General features: G+C 33.5%; 1 protein-coding gene across 8 annotated transcripts in view; it reads right to left on the bottom strand.

Moving 5' to 3' along the window:
- The window catches only part of DYNC2H1 (dynein cytoplasmic 2 heavy chain 1), a 379,694-nt gene that overhangs the window by 245,192 nt on the left and 114,209 nt on the right, over positions 1-20,293 (bottom strand). For all 8 annotated transcript variants that reach the window (XR_010946253.1, XM_067750851.1, XM_067750854.1 and 5 more), the window contains exons 53-59: positions 19,821-19,905; positions 17,877-18,031; positions 16,212-16,349; positions 10,739-10,852; positions 9,992-10,152; positions 8,912-9,035; positions 7,972-8,093 (exon numbers count right to left, since the gene is read on the bottom strand). Coding sequence is in view for 7 of the 8 variants with exons in the window: in XM_067750851.1 (XP_067606952.1) it covers positions 7,972-8,093; positions 8,912-9,035; positions 9,992-10,152; positions 10,739-10,852; positions 16,212-16,349; positions 17,877-18,031; positions 19,821-19,905 (899 nt within the window). In the remaining variant the exon portion in view is untranslated. The remainder of the gene's footprint in view (positions 1-7,971; positions 8,094-8,911; positions 9,036-9,991; positions 10,153-10,738; positions 10,853-16,211; positions 16,350-17,876; positions 18,032-19,820; positions 19,906-20,293) is intronic.

The following is a 20,293-nucleotide window of genomic DNA, read 5'->3' as shown; positions in this document are numbered from 1 at the left end:
TAAGGCCTTCAAAATCATGAGATTAATCTATTTCTAGTCTAGTATTTTAAACCCAGCCCAATTATGATCACATATAATAGTATAATACAGATAATTTTAGACATGCAAATCTCAAAATATTTTTCATCCCATATAATCTTGCTTAAGAAGCTACTATGGAGGATGTGTTCCAGAAAAATGAGGGACTAACTAAGAAAGAGAAAGACAAAGACCCAAAATAAGAGAATATGATCAGAAAAGAGACAAATATAACCCCAGAATAATGGTGAAAAGCAATCTCAAGATAACTTAAGCTGTAGACTGCAGGCCTGGGGAAGAATTAACTCACCTTGAAACAGGAGGACAAAAGGCTCTAAGTAGGAGAGTACTAAGAAAAAATTAAATAGAACACATAGATTCCAAATACGTTTTAGGGTCTGACAAAAAGACTATGGATAAATATGTGATACATAAACAGAAAAAAATAATCAATTGAAAAAATAAGGCAATTATTAAGCATAACGAAAGGTATACAAGAAAAGAAATATACTCATAAAACATGATATATCCAAGCTGTAAAAAATATTTATATAATCAAAATATATAATCATATTTAATATGATTTAACACAAACATTTCATGTAATTATATTGAAAAAAATAAGAAACTTAGGCAGCTAAAAATATCCTTGTGTAGAGTAAGAAGTAATAGATAATTTCAAAAGGTGAATGATCATGAACATAACATATCTCTTAGTCTGCATTTAGAACAAATGAGATAAAATATAATACTAACTTAGTAACAATAGCAAATTAAAAGTTTAAGCCCCAAAAGTAAATCGTTAAATTTTCCCCACACCTGCCAGATAATGTTTTGGAAATAATATACTAAAAGTTTCCTAAAACTTAGAGAAAAAAATATAAAAGCTCTAAATTTCTAAAACCTACTTTTTGTACTTTGACAGTATTCCTTCACAAAATTTTGGCTCTTTCTAAAGGAACTTCTACCAACTTATCTTTCCAACAAAACAGAGGAGGAAAAAAGTGAGTTGATTCTGCTATACATATTTTAATTGCTTTTTCTTTTTTTGTTCTGTTTAACTTTTTTTTTTCTTTAATGATGTATAGTTAATTCACAATACTGTGTTAGTTTCAGGTGTACAGCATAGTGATCCAGTTTTTTTTTTTGCAGATTATATTCCATTGTAGATTATAAGATATTGAATAAAATTCCCTGTGCTATATAGTAAAACCTTGTTGCTTATCTATTTTATGTATAATAGTCTATGTCTTTTAAGAATATATGCCTAACCTATCCCTCACTCTCTCTCTCCTTTCGTAACCATAAATTTGTATTATATGTCTGTAAGTCTGCTTCTATTTTGTATATAGATTCATTTTGTGTATCTTCTTTATCCATTCATCTGTCGATGGACATTTAGGTGGCTTCCATGTTTTGGCTATTGTAAACAGTGCTGCAATGAACTCTGAGGTGCATGTATCTTTTCAAATTCTGGTTTTCTCCAGATATATGCCCAGGAGTGGGATTGCAAGATCATATGGTAGCTCTACTTTTAGTTTTTTAAGGAACCTCCATACTGTTTTCCATAGTGGCTGCACCAGTTTACATTCCCACCAACAGTGTAGGAGGGTTCCCTTTCTCCACACCCTCTCCGGCATTTATTATTTGTGGACTTTTTGATGATATCCATTCTGACTTGTGTGAGGTGATACCTCATTGGGGTTTTGATTTGCATTTCTCTAATAATAAATGATGATGAGCATCTTTTCATATGCCTGTTGGCCATTTGTATGTCATCTTTGGAGAAATGTCTATTTAGGCCTTCTGCCCATTTTTTTATTGGGTTGTTTAAATTTTTGTTAATGAGTTGTATGAATTGTTTGCATATTTACCCCTTGTCAGTCACACTGCTTGCAAATATTTTTTTCCCATTCTGTAGGTTTTCTTTTCATTTTGTTGATGGTTTCCTTTGCTGTGCAAAAGCTCTTCAGTTTGATTAGGTGCCATTTGTTTATTTTTGCTTTTATTTCTTTTGCCTTATGTGACTGATCCAAGAAAATATTGCTATGATTTATGTCAGAAAATGTTTTTGCCTATGTTCTCTTCTAGGAGTTTTATGTGCCATGTCTTATATTTAGGTCTTTAAACTATTTTGAGTTTATTTTTGTATATGGTGTGAGGGAGTGTTCTAATTTCATTGATTTACATGTAGCTGTCCAGCTTTCCCAACACCACTTGTTAAAGAAACTGTCTTTTCTCCATTGTATATTCTTGTCTCGTTTGTCATAGACCATGGGTGCATGGGTTTATTTCTGGGCTGTCTATTCTGTTCCATTGATCTATATGTCTGTTTTTGTGCCAATATTACACTGTTTTGATTACTATAGCTTTGTAGTATAGTCTGAGGTCTGGAAGGGGTATGCCTCCAACTTTAGTCTTTTTCCTCAGGATTGCTTTGGCAATTCTGGGTCTTTTGGAGTTCCATATAAATTTTAGGATTATTTGTTCTAGTTCTGTGAAAAATGTCATGAGTATTTTGATAGAGATTGCATTAAATCTGTATATTACTTTGGGTAGCACAGTCATTTTAACAATATTAATTCCTCCAATCCAAGAGCATTGGATATCTTTTTGTCTCTTTGAATCATCCTCAATTTACTTTATACCAATGTTTTACAGCTTTCAGCATATACGTCTTTCACCTCCTCAGTTAAGTTTATTCCTAGGTATTTTACTTTTTTTGACACGATTTTAAACAGGATTTTTTTCTTTTTTTGCTTTCTCTTTCTGATATTTGTTAATGTAAAGAAACACAACAAATTTCCATGTATTAATCTTGTATCCTACTACCTTTCTGAACTCATTTATTAGTTCTAATAGATTTTGTGTGGAGACTTTGGGGTTCTCTTTATAGAGTATCATGTTATCTGAAGTAGTGACAGTTTTCAATCTTTCCTTCCAATTCGTAAACCTTTTACTTCTTTTTCTTGTCTGACTGCTGTAGTTAGGTCTTCCACTACAATGTTGAATAGAACTGGTGAGAGTGGATATCCTAGTCTTGTTCTTGCATTTACCGGGAAGCCTTTCAGCTTTTCACCATTGAGTATTATGTTGGCTATGGGTCTGTCATAAATGGCTTTTATTATGTTCAGATATGTTCCCTATATACCCATTTGGGTGAGAGTTTTTATCATGAATGGATATTGAACTTTGTCAAATGCTTTTTCTGCAGCTATTGAGATGATGATGTGGTTTCTGTCTTTGCTTTTGTTAATGTGGTGTATCACACTGACTGATTCACATATTTTGAACCATCCTCGTGATCCTGGAATGAACCCAACTTTATCTTGGTGTATGATCCTTTTCATGTATTGTTGGATTCAATTTGCTAATATTTTGCTGAAGACGTTTACGTCTAAATTCATCAAAGATATTGGCCTGTAAATTTCTTTTTTTGTAGTGTCTTTGTCTGGTTTTGGCATCAGGATAACAGTGGGCTCATAGATTGAATTTGGAAGTGTTCCCTCCTCTTCAATTTTTTGGAATAGTTTTAGAAGGACTGGTATGAGTTCCTCCTTGTATGTTTGGTAGAATTTCCCAGTGAAGCCATCCACTCTAGGGCTTTTGTTTGCAAGGAGGTTTTTTTTTTTTTTATTATTATTACATATTCTACTGCACTTCTAGTGATCAGTCTGTTCAAGTTATCCATTTCTTCTTGACTCAATTTTGGCAGGCTGTATGTTCCTAGAAACTTGTTCATTTCTTCTAGATTGTCTAATTTGTTAGTATAAAACTGTTCATGGTATTCTTATAATTTTTTGTATTTCTCTGGTATCAGTTGTTATTTCTCCTCTTTCATTTATTATTTTATTTATTGGAGTCATTTCTCTTTTGTTCTTGGTGAGTCTCTCTGGAGGTTTGTTGATTTACCTTTTCAAACTACCAGCTCTTGGTTTTATTGATCTTTTTTATTATTTTTTTATCTCTTATTTTATTTATTTCCCCTTGAACTTTATTATTTTGTTCCTTCTGTTAACTTTGGATTTTGTTTATCCTTCTTTCTTATTCATTTTGGTGGTAGGTTAGGTTGTTTGAGATTTTTCTTGTTACTTGAGGAAGGCCTGTATATCACTATAAATTTCCCTCTTAAAACTGTTTTGCTGCATCCCATAGATTTTGTAAGGTTGTGTTTTCATTGTCATTTGTCTCAAGGTATTTTCTGATTTATTCTTTGATTTCATTGTTGAGCCACTGTCTTTTTAGTAGCTTGTTGTTTTGTCTCCATGTGTTTGTTCTTTTCCTATTTTGCTTTCTGTAGTTTATTTCTAGTTCCATACCACTGTGGTCAGAAAAGATGCTTGAAATAATATCTAACCTCTTAAATTTGTTGAGGCTTGTTCTGTGGTCTAGTATGTTATCTATCCTAGAGAATCTTCTATGTGAGCTTGAAAGGAACATGTATTCTGTTTTTGTTTTTTGTTTTGGATGTAGTGCCCTGTAGACATCAATTAAGTCCAACTGCTCTATTGTATCATTTAGGAACATTCTTGCCGTATTGATTTTCTGTCTGGATGATCTGTCCATTGATGTCAGTGGGGTGTTAAAGACTCCTACTATTATTGTATCGTTGTCAATTTCTCCCTTTATGTCTTCTAGCATTTGTTTTATATACTTAGGTGCTCCTACAGTACAAGTGTAATATCCTCTTCTTATATTGATCACTTTATCATTATATAATGCCCTTTTTCTTTCTATATGGCTTTTGTTTTAAAGTCTATTTTGTCTGATAGGAGTATTGTTACCCCCACTTTCTTGTTGTTTCCATTTGCATGAATTCTCTTTCTCCATCGCCTTTCAGTCTATGTGTATCTTTCATCCTGATGTTAGTCTTCTGAAGGCAGCAAATTGTAGTTTCTTGGTTTTTTTCCTCCAATCTGCCACTCTGTCTTTTGATCAGAGCATTTAATCCAGTGACATTTAAAGTAATTATTGATAAGTATGTATTTACTGCCATTTTAATCCTTGCTTTCCAGTTGGTTTTGTAGTTCTTCTCTGTGCAGTTTTTTTTTCCTTTGGCAGGGGGAGGGGGTTGATGTTTTTCTTTTGTAGTATGCTTGAGTTCTTTCTTTTTGGTTTTGGTGAATCTATTGTACGTTTCTGATTTGAGGTTACCATGGAGTTCAAGTATGTTGACCCATAACTATATCTATTTGCTTTAAACTGATAGTCATTCAAGTTTGTATTTTTAAAAAATCTACATTTTTATACTCCCCTCCCCTACATTTTGTGATTTTGATATCCTATTTTATATTGTCATGCTTATCCTTTTACTGTTAATTATAGTTAAAATTACTTTCACAAATATATTATTATTTTTTAATCTATGTATTGGTTTTTAAAAGTGATCTTGAATCCTTTTATATATTTGCCTTTCCTATTCTGATTTTCCCTTTCCTACAGATTCTTGCTTCTTTTCTATTTAGAGAAGACCCTTCAATATTTCTTTTAGGGTAGGTTTAATATTGCTGAATTCTTTTAGTTTTTGCTTCTCTGAAAAATTCTTTAGCTCTCCTTCTATTCCAAATGATAATCTTGCTAGGAACAGCATCCTAGGTTGCAGGCTTTGCCCTTCAGTACTTTGAATATATCATGCCATCCCTACTAGCCTGTAAAGTTTCTGCAGAGAAATCAGCTGATAGCCTTTTGGTGGTTCCCCTGTAACTAAATCTTTGTTTTTCTCTTGCTGCCTTTAGAATCCTCTCTTTAACTTTTGCTATTTTAATTAATATATGATTTAGTGTGGGTCTGTTTGGGTTCATCTTGTTTGGGACTCTCTGTGCTTACTGTACCTGAGTACGTTTCCTCCTTTAGGTTTGAGAAGTCTTCAGCCATATTTTCTTCAAATACATTTTCAACCCCCTTCTCTCATCTCCTTCTGAAACCCCTGTTATGCATAGGTTAGCATGTTTTATATTATCCCATAGATCTGATATGTTGATTTCATTTTTTTTTTCATTTGTCTTTCTGTCTGCTGTTCTGATTGGGTGATTTCCATTATTCTATCTCCAGATCACTTATTTATTCTTTTGTCTCATTTAGTCTGCTATTCATTGCTTCTAGATTGGTTTTATCTTGGGAATTGAATTGTCTATTTTTGATTGGCTCCTCTTTATAGTTTCTAGGTCCTTGTTACAGTGATCTGTGTTTCTATCGATAATCTTTCTTAATTCAGTTAGCATTTTTATTACCTCCTTTTTGAAATCAGGGTCTAGTAGACTGCTGCATGGTCTGTTTCATTATTTGTTCTTACAGGGGATTTATCTTGTTCTTTTAATTGGAAGTAGTTCCTCTCTCTTTTCATTTTACTTAACTTTCTTTGTCTCTATGAATTTAGCAGAAACAGTTATCTGCTGTGGTCTTGAAGGGGTGTTTTTATGTGGGAACATCACTGTGTAGACTGTGTGAATCCAATATTTTTGGTGTGAGGGCTGGTTTCAGTTGGACGCCAGCCACATCATTCTTCAGGGTGTGTGGGCTATTATCCCCTTGATAGGTGGTATGGCTGGTGTTGTAGCATCTAGAGCCTGTACAAGACGTGAGGTGGGACTTTTTCTCTGCTCCATGGCTGTCAATGCCCTGTCAGAGGTGAGGTCTGCTCCCCAGTTGTTGGAGTAGAAGCCCTGATGGTCAGGCTCAATCAGTTTCCACTGTCCATGAGTTCAAGCCCTGCCCAAAAGGAGGTGATTGCTAAAGCAAGTAAGGCCCATGCAGTCACAGAGGACCTATGCATCACCTGTGTAGGCATTCACGTTTCTGCTCAGAAGCAGCCCAAGGTTGAATCCCTTTCTCTGCTGTGTTCATCTGAGATCTAGTGCAAGGCTATGGTCTGAAGTAGGCTGGGGCTGAGGGCTGGGGCATTGTGGCTGCAGGAATTGAAGTGACTGCACTGCCACCAGAGATCTGGGCTGCCTCTGTGGCAGTGTTCTCACAGGACCTGTCTGCCCCAGATCTACTGCTAAGTTGTGGCATGGAGTGAGTGGAGCCAGAGCCAGGGTGCTCTCACGGGGAGACGAAAGGCTCTGTACTCCTGAGCATGCTGATGACAACTGCTACCGTCCCACCTGGACCACATCCCAGTCCCTCGGGCTGTGTCTCTCTCAAGGTCTGTCTACCTGAGCTTCAGTGCTTAGTCACTGGGCATTTCTGTGGCACTGTTCATGTGCACACTGACAATGGCCTCCATGACTCCACCGGATCATACCCCAGCCTCCAGAGTCTGTCTCTCCATAGCTAGACCAAGTCTGTGTGCAAATCTTGCATCAGGGATGGAGTGAGTGGGCCTGGGTTGTTTGCCAGTTCGGATTGGGAAGTGGTAAGGCAGCACCCACTAATGCAAAACTCTCTCGACCCTGCTTGTTAGCAAGCCAGCATGCGAGCACTCCTCACAAGTAGAGTCTAGGCTTTTCCAGCCCTTCTGTCTGTCTCAGTAGATTTCCCAGCAGGCGAGGGGGACTGTCTCTTCCACGCAGGAGCCCAGTACTGGTATGCCCAGTGTGTGGCTCAACCTCCTCGCTCTTCAAGTCAAGGGTCCACCCATATAGAACTTTTCTTTCTTACAGATCCTTCCTAGGGGCTCAGTTCCTGACCAAATGCCTTTTTTTCTGTCCTACCCAATTATGTACAGATCTTTCTTGCAGCTTTAATTGTACAGTTCTTCTGCCAGTTTCTAGTCAGTTTCCCATGATAATTGTTCCACATGTAGATGTATTTTTGATGTGTTTGTGAGGTGAGGTGAGCTCCACATCCTCCACTCCATCATCTTGATCTACATTCTTAATTTGTATTTAAATGACTCAGTGTTGTCTGCTGCCTTTTTAGATACAGACAAGAAATAAATCCTAATAATATAACTAGGTCATTAGATTGATGAAAATAAAGGCTAGAACTATTTATATTTTATGTTTCACTTACGATTCTAATCCTGCCTGTTCAGTTTCCAAAGGCTGAATTCGTTCCAAGACATGGGAGTACTGGACATTGGCTTTAACCCAGGCAGCTAAAGGAGCAGCTGCGGTACTGGCACGCTTGGCATTCTGAAAAATACATCAGAAATTATTCTGCATCTTAACTTAATTTCAAATAAAGGCAAAGTTAATTCTAGTGTATTTTCTTTAAGCATTTGTTTAATAACTTATCCCGAATAATGAAGTTTTTGGTTTATAGCAAAAATAAAGTGAATTGCTATTTTGATTAAGTGAAAAATACATACACTATTTTTTCTTAAGAATAAATCATTTTGAACCACATACAATCTTTAATATAATGACATTTCATTGACATAAGTAATTATCAGCCACGTTTAAAATGAATACATGTGCCGTCCACAACGATGTTCAAGCACCAATTCTTTCTCTTCAATATACAAGATAGATCTTTACTAGATAAAAGCAATTTTCAAACAATTGCTATTGGTGTCAAAGAAGAAGTACATGACATTTTGAATAAAGGATATAAAAAAGACCAGAATCATGGAATTTAAACTGTTTGCTGAAATTAGATATAAGTATTCCAAGAGAGATATCTGTTATTATATGACAAGTATACTAGAAGAAATAAAAGCATACAGGCAAGTTGGAAGTTATGACTAGTTAGGAACTTACCGCTGACAGCAGATCATAAGATTCAAAAACCACTTAAGATAATAAACCTTCCCCCAACCCTCTAGATTCTACAATAGTTTACCTAATTCTTCTGGTAAATGCTTCCCAGCTATAATACTTACAACTTATTATAATGAACTTTTAGTTTTTAGGTAAACTAAACAATCAATAATGATAAATCATCATATTTTGACAAGGTGAATATTATATAGTATGGAAAGGGAATTTATGGCACAACTGTTAAAAATTACCTTTGGATCAAAAGATCCTTTATTTTTAAAAAGAAGTTCTTCAACACTCTCTCTTATTTCCTTTGTAATATTTCGTGCATCAAAGGTTGCTATGTCTTCTCTCACACCTCTCTTTGCAAGGAAACTGAAATTAAAGCATAGTACTTCAAATAAGGCTAAATAAAGTTTGCTATTTTTAACAAAAATATCAATTTAACAAAGTGGTGTATACAATACTTTTAATCTATTAGTTAACCAAAACTAGGGTACTTTTAAAGTACTTAAGCTTCTAAAGTACCATTCATCATTTTTTATAGACGAGGATCTCCAGAAAGATGCACAACAGTTTTTCTAATGTTCTGTGAATACACTGAAGCAATAAAATGAAGGAATTATAATCTTGAACTCTACCCAAATCCCTTTTTGTGAACCCCTGGGTACTAATACATTCTAGGATATGCAAGAAAATATTCTGACTCCTTTATAAGACAGATTTTAAAGTGCTCCCTCAATCTAAATCTTCTCTCCCATTTCAGATAGAGAAAGAACTCTACTATCAGCCTAAGTCCTAAAATGGAATTGAACAACAGCACAAACCACAATACCATTGTTATACTGTGAAACCTAAAGCTGCATAATTGCATACTGAGTTAATAATCAGCCTTTTCTCTTCCAGTTTACATCACTCTTATATAATTTATGGGGCTCTCGCCTGCTCTCTGTGTCTCTCTGTCTCTGCCAAGAATCCAAGATTCTTTTTGAGAATAGTGACTATATTTACTTCATTAGTAAATCACAGTAAACACAATGCTCTATACTGTGTGAGGACCAAATAAATATTTGTTTATTAAGATGTTCTTAAAGACTTTAAGGCATTCCTGTTTTCCTTTGACACTTTTAACAATCACTTATAGAGAAAGGAAAATATAGATCTTGATATATGATTACATAGACCATCTTGAAATATCAGGGGAAAGTGTATAACCAGGTAGGTACTTAGATGAAATTCAGTTTGAGAAGCAATATAAGAAATATTTAAAAATACAAAAGAATGTATAATTCATTGGTGAAATAACATTTTTCACAAATTCAAAAACTTACCTTTTCATGCTCACCCAAGATGTATCAAAGATACCCATTATTCTTAAAACTCCTTCAAGAATGTCCCTGATTACATCAGGTGGCATACGCAGTGAACGAATTTCTGAAAGAGATTCTGGCTTAATGTTTCCAACTGCTAGTTTAGCTTCATTGACTAGAGGCTAGAACACGAAAAGGGCGTTTTTACTTTCAAAAAATATATATAAAAAAATCACTAACTCTTTACAAATAATGTTTTATTGTCATTTTATTAAAAATGACTCTAGTTATTAATATCCGTTCTCTTCAAATATCAAAATGCCCTGAAACACACAAAGTACAAAATGTTCAAATTGAGAAAGTAAGAGTTTCTTCTCACCATAACTACAACAGTCTAATTTGGAAAATCTAATTTGTTTTGAGACAATTTGCCATTTTCAAGAGGCTCTTTATATGCTAAGACTTGTTTGCTTATTTAATCAAGTCTCAAGAAAAAAAGCCTAAGAGTTTATCTACAAAATATTTTTTCCTCTACAGTCAAAACAACATGGTTCACACAAAACAAAGATTATTTTTAACAACCATCAGTTAATTTGCTTACTCCTCCTAGCAGATTTTCCTTCCCGCTTCTCTTTTATAAATAGTATTGAGTGAAAGCCACATTGATAATACTATTAGAAAGTGACTTATGCTTTAAACTCCTATGTAAAGTTGGTAATCAAAAATGTAAATGGCTCTTACACTGTTTCCTTTTTTTTTTTAACTTACCTGTACTTCTTTTAATTCATCATCAATTTTGTTTTTCCTTTCTTCAATTTTAATGACTTCTTCTGCTATTCTGTGCTTTAGTCTTTCAAGTTCTGTCTTTTGTTCACTAGCATCCTACAGGAATATTTAAATAGCATTCCAATCAATTTTAATGCACTCAACATTTAAAAGCATGATACCAAAAATGTTATTTTAAAATAGCACTTTCTATTAAATGCTTTTCTAATGTTAATTGGCATAAGAGTTTCTAAAATGCCTAGGAAACATGATATAAATTACTCTATGTTTACTATTAAGAAGTATGCTTTATTTATTTTTTTCTGAATAGCAAAGTAATAAATGCTTACTATTTAAAAATCAAACATGTCCGAAATGCATAATTTAGAAAATGATCATAATAATATACATTTAACACTTGCAACAACGCTGAGATAAATATTATGCTTATTTCATAAATAAGAAAACTGAAAATAGAAGTCTTCTATAATTCTAATAGTAGAATAGTAATAATTCTTAGAGACAATCTATAGTATATTAGAAGTTTGTTTCTAGACTTTATTTTAGACAAAAATTAATTGAGGGCTTCCCTGGTGGCGCAGTGGTTGAGAATCTGCCTGCTAGCGCAGGGGACACAGGTTCAAGCCCTGGCCTGGGAAGATCCCACATGCCGTGGAGCAACAGGGCCCGTGAGCCACAACTACTGAGCCTGCACGTCTGGAGCCTGTGCTCCACAACAAAAGAGGCCACGATAGTGAGAGGCCCACACACCGTGATGAAGAGTGGCCCCCCGCTTGCCGCAACTAGAGAAAGCCCTTGCAGAGAAATGAAGACCCAACACAGCCAAAAATAAATAAATAAATAAATAAATAAATAAATAAATAAAAAGCCAAGCATTTAAAAAAAAGAGCAGGCTTTAAAAAAAAAAAATTAATTGAAATCATGACACAATAATATGGCAAATATATGAACAAAAATTAGTAAAGATTCAAAGAACACTAAATGATATATTAACACATGACCTCTTTGCTCATGAATACAAAAATCAAGGGTCTCACATATATAAAAATGGATGAACATTAGGAATGTTTGTGTTTGACTTATTTATTTATTATACTATAAAAAAAACCAAGGGAAAAAATTTGTCAAGAAACCTTCCAAGAATCCTAACAACAGTGATTCTCAACCATATTATAATCATTCAAGAAGTTTAAAAACTAATGCTTGGCATCCTCTCTAGACTTATTGTGGTAATCATGCCACATTATATACATATACAGAATCATTGTACACCTGAAACTAATATAGTGCTATGAGTCAATTATATCTCAATTAAATCAAAAAAAGAAGAGACCAGAGAGTTTTCTTCTCTCGCTCTCTCCCTTCCTGAACTGGAAGAAATAAATTTCTGTTGTTTAAACCAACAACAAGAACAATACTAACGCCTTGTGTCCTATTGCCAATATATTGATTCTTCAGGTACCTGACACGTGAGCGCAATTGGTATCTTCTATGTTCCACAAGGGTTTCTACCTGTGTATCTCTGCTACCGCTCCTCAACAGGGAAAGTTCTTTTCTCCATCTCCACAATATCAAAATCACGCTTACAGGCCCAACTCACGTGCTTCGTGTTTTATTAACCTACTTTTCCAATTGTAAGTTATATCTATTCTGAGTGACTACAGCATTTAGTGTGTTCTTTCCTTATGTCACAAACCTAGAGTTGCTAGCTTTAAAAGTTGTACGGTTTGGTTTTTAAGCTGTCTCTCCCTACCATACTTATGTATAAAATAACAAACAGAAATGTCTCCAATTTATAATTGAGCAAAATTATTAACTTATAATACAAGATGCAGAGTTATTCTTCTGGGTCTCTACTAAGTAATACAATTAGCTACAGTCTTAGAAATACCTCTTCCCAGAACAGTCCAGAGAAAAGAATAGCATAGTACTCAATGTATCTTAATAATGTTCACTAGTTTGAAGGTACATAGGCACACGGAGTGCTGAATATTTTCCTTTTGTAAATATATAGTTATCAATGATATTATTCTTTATGAAGCTTTTACTTTTTTCAAATTACTCTTTAAAGGTAAGAAATTTAAAGGTGTTCCAATCGCAGCTACAGAAGCTAGGAGAATATGGAACGATGCCTTCAATTTCCTGAAGGGAAAAAAAAGTATTTGACAGATATTCTTAACAATAAAAATGACTAGCTGCTTCAGATAAGTATTTATATTACTTTGGTTCTAAAATTCCTTGATAAAAAATTATGCTAAAATTTTACAGTATGAAAATTAAATTTATTATCTGATCTATTACTTCCAGGTCAGGCAGTCCATAAATTTATGTTGTAAACACTGAATGTGTATATAATCATCAATTATCTGCAAATGTTATTGCTTTGAAGATTTTCCATCTGCCAAGGAATTTATTTTGACATGCCAGGTGAAATCTTTTGCTTATGCCATTCAAATCAGTCCAGATAACCCTCTTGAGAAGTTCACAATAAACAAACCTCCCTTCCACGCTCAGATTTTCAATGAAGATGACCAAACATGAAAAGAAAGCTTTTTTTGTGAATAACTAAGAATTATTCTTTAACTGAGAATAAAGCAATCATGTAAGAAAAATAATAATAAAACATATTCAGAAGAAAAAAAATATTCAGGAAAAATGAAACTTCATAAAATATCCTCTGAGAGCTAGTTGGAGATACTGCAACAATGAGACAACAACAAATAAGGACACTACTGCCAAAAGGAAACATCTAGAGATTTTTTTAAATCTCCTGAGAAATAATTTAACAGAAATGAAAAACTCAATAGGAGGGTTAAAAAATAAAGTTGAAGAAATTTTGAAGAAAGTAGAGCACATAGAGAAGAAAAAAAGTGAGAAAATATAAGAAAATTAGAGAACCAGACCAGTAAGCCCAAAGCCCAAATAATAAGAAGAATTCTAAAAAGCAAGAACAGAGAAATAAAGGAAAAGGATTTATCAATAGAATAATTTAAGGAGATTTCCCAGAACTGAAGCAGATAAATTTTCAGGTAGAAAGAACCCACACTGGACACAGTGGATGAAAATAAACCTAAAGCAAAGCAAATCACCACATCTTTCAGAAAAATGGAAACAAAGATCTAAAATAGATTCCAAGAGAGAAAATAAAAAACAACAAGTCACCCCAAAACAGATCAGGAATTAAAATAGCTTTGAGTGTTTCAATCACAACAATGGAATCTAGGAGAAAATGGAACAATGCCTTCAAAATCCAGAATACTATTCCCAGCACACAACCAACCAACCAACCAAGGACAGAGAAGAATGTTCATATATGTGAGATCTCAAAATTTATCGCCCATGTATCCTTTCTCACCAAGCTTTTGGGGATAGGCTCCACAGAAACGAAGGCGTAAACCAAGATGGTAAAGAATGATCTCAGGACAGCAGCTGTAACCAGGCAAAAAATGAAACAAGCCAGAAGGCTCTAGGAGAGAATGCTGCAGGTGGCTGATGAAAATTAAAAAATAGCTGAGGCCTTGTGAAGTCTTCACAGAATATTTAGAACACATTTTTAAATACGCAGTTTATGGAGTCATACCACTCCCCTTCCCAACTATCAGAAGTTTGGAAAAAAGGTTACTCTTCTGAGAAACTAAGTCAAAGAAGCTCTGGATTTGTAATTACCAGGCTAAGCACTACAAAGCTAAGGGCTAGAATGAGGTCTCATACTAAAAAATAAGGGGATTACATTTCCTTGCTGATTAATGATGTTGAGCATCTATCTTTTCATGTATTTACTGGCCCCTTTATAAGTCTTTTTTCATGAAGGGCAGGTTCAAATCTTTTGCCTATTTTTAAATTGAATTGTTAGTTTTATTAGCATTGAGTTGTAATCACTTCTATACATGCTGGATACAAGTCTTTTATCAAATACACGTTTGTAAATATTTTCTCCCAGTCTGTGACTTGCCTTTCATTTTCTTTGGAATTTATTTCAAAGAGCACAGATTTTAATTTTGATAAGATCCTATTTATCATTTATTTTCTTCTTCTATTTTGGTATCATATCTAAGAAAGCTCTGCCTCACCCAACATCAAAAAGATTTTCTCTCATATCTTCTTCTAAAGTTTTATAATTTTATGCTCTACATTTAGGTCTATGATCCATGTCAAGTTACTTTTCATATAAGTTGTAAGGTAAAGGTTTGAGGGTTTTTTTTCCTCTCTTCATGGATCTCCAAATATTCCAGTACCATTTTTTAAAAAGACCACCCTTTCCCCATTTAAACAGTATTTTTGTATACAATTAATTGACCATTTATGCATGAGTCTGTTTCTGGATGCCACAGTGTTCCAATAGTCGATATGCCTATCATTACACCAATATTACCCTACCTTGACTACTGTAGCTTTATAGTAAGTCTTTATATCATAAGCCCTCCAACTTTGTTATTTTTAAGACTTTTTTATACTATTTACTTTTACTGAGATATATACACTAGTCTGATAAACACTGAAGTTAATTTAAATAAAAGAGGCATTGGACTTCAAGTAAGGTTAATAGTCACCCACATTGAGATGGGGAAACATATTTAAGACAAATCAGGGAGGTAAAACTAACAGAATTTAATGATTCATTAGAGTCATGAATTGAGGGAACAGAAATCTAACAATTTATAAATTCTGTCTTGAATAATTAGCTATAGTGTAGTACCATAAACTGAGGAAAGGAATACAGAAAAGGAAATTATAAGTTCAGTTTTTAATCTGTTTTGAATTGTGAGACTTTCAAGAAGACATGTCTAACAGATAATCGGCTATTTGAGTCTGAAGTTCAGAGGAAGGATAGGGCTGAAGGACAAAAAAGATGGATTTGGTGGTAATCAGTATGTAATCAGTACTAAAAAGCAAGGTAATGGACAGAAGCATACTGAGAGGGTGTGCAAATGTAAAAGAATACCCAAGCAAGAAAGAACAGAGAGAAATCTCCCTTGAGAGGGTTCAACAAAAGAAAGGCAATGTTAAAAGAGGATATAAACAAAATATTAAAAATATCATGAAAGTATAAATAGAATGAATAGATTTATTTTGTAAATCGTGAGAATATTTAAAACAGGGAAAACCCCTGAAGCCTAAAAGAGATATTAAGAAAAATAAAAGGAAATATTAACTGAGGGTAAACAAAATCAGTTACAGACAAACCTACACCAATTAAAATGTTTATATTTTTATATTATAGATAAATTAGTGTATGAACAATTGAGGATAATATAGTTTTGATTTCAAACAATATGGGAAAATAACACACTCTTCCACAAAAGTTCAAGTACACAACGCTATCAGTCTACTCAGCACAGACAAGCAATATTTTTTAAATCCACATAAGTAAAAATGTTATTTTTCACACTGACTGACAATCAGGCATAAATGACCTTTCTATCGTTTGCATCGCTGAGCTTACTCTAAACATTACCTGCATTGATACTGTGATCTCTTGAAGAGCAGAATCTGCTTCATCTTGCTTAGTTTTAAGTAATACACTTTGTTCTCCGGCTTTTCTGTTCAGTTCATCCACGAGAGCTTTAGCTTCATTTAGTTTAGATACACCAGCCTACATTAATAAAATGTTGATTGACAATATTAAAAGAAAAGGAATTTTATATACATACAGTAAACAAAGTCTATAAGAAAGAATCAAGCATAAATGTAAATGTGTACATATACTACATTTGCAAGTGGACTTAGGTATTTTCGTCTTGCTGATTATAATGATTTATTCAACTGTGTACTCATTAAGATGTAGTAAAAGACTCCACAGAGGCTTTTGAGAAAGATAGATTTTAAAGCATCACAGTAAAGCTGAACGGATCAACATATATTAGATATTAGATAGCTTAAATAGTAGGGTTTTTACTCACTGCATTAGACAGGAAGGAAAATAGAAAAGAAAAAAAATTCTGTAAACCCTTCCCATTTTTCAGTCTCATTGGTTGGGCAGAAGGACTCAGGGGCCACTCTTTTTATATTGGACGTGACTTGGTTTGTCTGTCCACTACCCAACTATTTTATAAGAGACTGCCTTACAAATGGGTCTGGTAAGCAATCACTCAAAATGCTTCAGCTATTCTTTGGGTGGTTGTTTGACCATGGCCATTATAACACGCCTGGCCATTATAACACCCCATTCCACAGCCCATGGATAATCCAAGGAATAAACATGAAAAATATTCCCTCTCTTCTTTAATATGATTGGGTTTTTGTCACATAACAAATCAGAAGATTTGGAAAGATAGTAATGGCAAAAAAAAAGGAATGTAAATAGTATTTACTGAGCACCCAGCACAGAGGACAGGCATCACGCTGGTTCTTTACGTTTGAATTTTATCTAATGTACTCAACACATTCACCCAATTAAGCTGCAACTCAGTGATTTTAAGTGATTTACCTGAAACACCATAGAGAACTAAATCAGGAAATTACCCCTCCAAAGCATGTAGAGTTAGTGGCTTAATATAAATGAAAGTGAATCATTAGAAAGAAGAATAAAGATAACTCTGCAAATTAATGTTCCTAGTTTACGACCCTCACAAAGAGAAGCAAGAACTTGGCAGAGGAAATGCTCTCTGACAGAATCTGAAGCTGACATTCTAATACCATGCTTAAGTTTAAGCTCTGCAGTTAGAGAAATACAAAAAGAAAACTGTTCAGAACGTACCAAGTCAAGTGACATGGATAAGAAGATGTTTATAAAATATAATTTTAAGAATATATTTTAAAAATATAAATATAATTTAAAGTTTATTATAAAGCATAATATTGGATATTACGTGTTAATTAATAATAGGCATTTCTGATTTCTAAAACACATTTATATGAAAAAGACATTTAAAGACAGCACCATAAACTATCAAAAACACATAAATACCATGTAGTGAAGAAATAATTATTCAAACAAAAAAAAAATTACAAAACCATTACTATAATCTAGTGGGCTATAAAGACAGGTGAGACAGTTTTCCAAGACATTTAATACAGTACAATATTTATTTATATTAAGTATGGCAACATGGCATTGTGATTTACATAATCCTTGTCCCCTATGTATAGATAAAATAATTTAAGATTACCAATATTGTACCTGCAAATGACTTTGTCTTTTTAATAATTCCTTTCTCTTGCTGCTATTAATGGCAGAATACACACGTAAAAAGGTCATATATCGGCTTGGTGTAGCACCATATGCTTTACAAGACTCGTGGATTAATAAAAATGATTTTAGAAAATCAGGATCAACTAGAAAGAGAAAAAAATGACTTAATATAAGTACGATCCATTAAGAATTAGAGAAAATGAACTTAACTATGTTTATTCTTGCCAGATACTTCTAAGCAATGAAATTATAAATATGAGATAACATCTTTGCCTTAAAGGTGCACAGGCATTCCTATCCATTCACAACTTCCATTTTTCTTATTAATTTTGTATTATTAATTTCATTGGTCTCTATCCTTCCACTGTAATATATTTCCCCTGACAATTTTTATTACTGCAAGAAAGATAAATCTATAGCTTGTCATAACATATAAATTAACTGGAACTACATAACATGTAATCCAAAAGTAAGCTCACTAAAAGCTACTTGAATGGAAAAGCGATACCAAACCAAGTAACACCTATCCACTCTTATGTACACAGGGAGAAACAGGACTTCAAAAGCCAAAAAATTAAGAACAAGTTCTCATTAGATCCAATATATACAAGACCAAACATACCGTCTCCCTCTCGTGGTCTCAACCTATTTCCCTCTGTATTCCCTACCTCAGTGAATAAAATCAACTTCTAATGAATTTTCCAAGCAGAACCCTGAGAAATATTCTTGCATCCTTCTTCTTCCTTGCATTCAACAGCCATTACATAACCAAGTCCTCTTTAGATTACCTCCTAATATCTCCCCAAGTCCATTCCTTCCTCTTAGATTAGAAGGCAATAGCCTTCTATACTGGTCTACAGTACCTCTGGTTTCTCTGTACACCAATCTATTTTTCATAACTGAAGAAAGGGGTACACGCAGAGACTTATATTTCTAAAACAAGCCTCTGGTTACATCTCTACCAAAAATCTCTCAATTATTCCAAATCACCCACAAGTCAGAATCCAAATTCCTTCTTTAGCATGACATGGAAGGCTCTTCCTTACCCAACCCTGCCTACCTTTTTCTCTTCATCTAGTACTCTACTATTTATTATATCCTATGTCTTAGCCCTTCAGGGTATTTATAGTTCCATAAAAATGCCTATTTTATTTCTTCAAGCCTTTTCCATGCTAGTCACTCTAACCAGAATGACCTTCCCCAAACTGCCCGTCTGGGCAAAGTGCATTTCCTTTAGTATCTGCTAGGTAGAGGCCTTACTTTCCAATGTACTTCATATAAACTTCTACCATCACTTATCCTGCTATACCAAAATTTTATGTTTATATATAACATATTTCTTGCTACCACCAGATTATCCTAAGTCATCTCCAGTATCCAGTCCAGTACCTAATATAAAACAAGTTCAATAAATATTTAATAATTAGATGGTTAGATTAAATAAATGAATAAATATGCTATGGTATAAAAGAAAAAGACCACAGTCAAAGTTAATGTGGAAATGGAGAAAATAAAGAGAACATTATAGTTAAGAAAATATTATGTCCTACTCAAAGAATCATAACACAGTTTTGCATATGAATTGAGTGCTTTGACATACCTAAGTGATAAGCTAATATGAAAAGTTTAGGCTATTAGCCCAAAACCCTATATAAGTAAGTCCTTTAGATCATTTGGGTCAAAAATGTACATTTCTAATGTCTTAATTTTAAACAACAGATATGCTGTTAGGTCCTATATGAAATGACATAAACATTAGTTTTAAAAAAAGAGGACTTAAAAGTTTAGTTTGCATCAAAAAACCTAACTTAGTTAGTTTAGCATTATTCCAGTTCATAATCATCATGAATCTTTAATGGATCTATAACATTAGAAATCAGGAATTATTTCATCAATAAAAATCAGATAAAGTCAATTTCATCAAAATACTACCTGAGTTTTTTTTCTTTTCTTCTTTTCTTTTTTTGTCGCTATATTTTTCTTCACCATCTGTTTCACTGAATAACATTTCAGGTATCTAAAATAGGAAGAGCATTTCTTTAAACCTCAATTCAGTAGGAAAAAAGTTTAAGTAAATCCAATATCAGAGGTTAAAAAACCTTTAACACACACACACCCCAAAAAAAGAAAAAAAGAAACAGTCTCAATTGGACTTTTCTTCTAGGATTCTTATTGACTAGGACATTATTAGTCCTAGTCCTTGACTAGGACATTATTTCCTAGTCAAGATTTTGTCACATATCAACCATTAATGTATTGCAAATTAATAGCACATAGAAAAGCTTCAACATCTCGCTTGAAAAATGATTAGAGTTTTTGAAATGAAGAAAATCACATTTTTGATTGAATTAGAAAATAATCACAGATGCCATTTAAAATAGTAAAATAATAAAATAAATGTTTTA

Source organism: Pseudorca crassidens, chromosome 9 (genome assembly GCF_039906515.1).
Source record: "Pseudorca crassidens isolate mPseCra1 chromosome 9, mPseCra1.hap1, whole genome shotgun sequence".
NCBI lineage: Eukaryota > Metazoa > Chordata > Mammalia > Artiodactyla > Delphinidae > Pseudorca > Pseudorca crassidens.
This window is presented reverse-complemented; position numbering and strand designations above follow the sequence as displayed.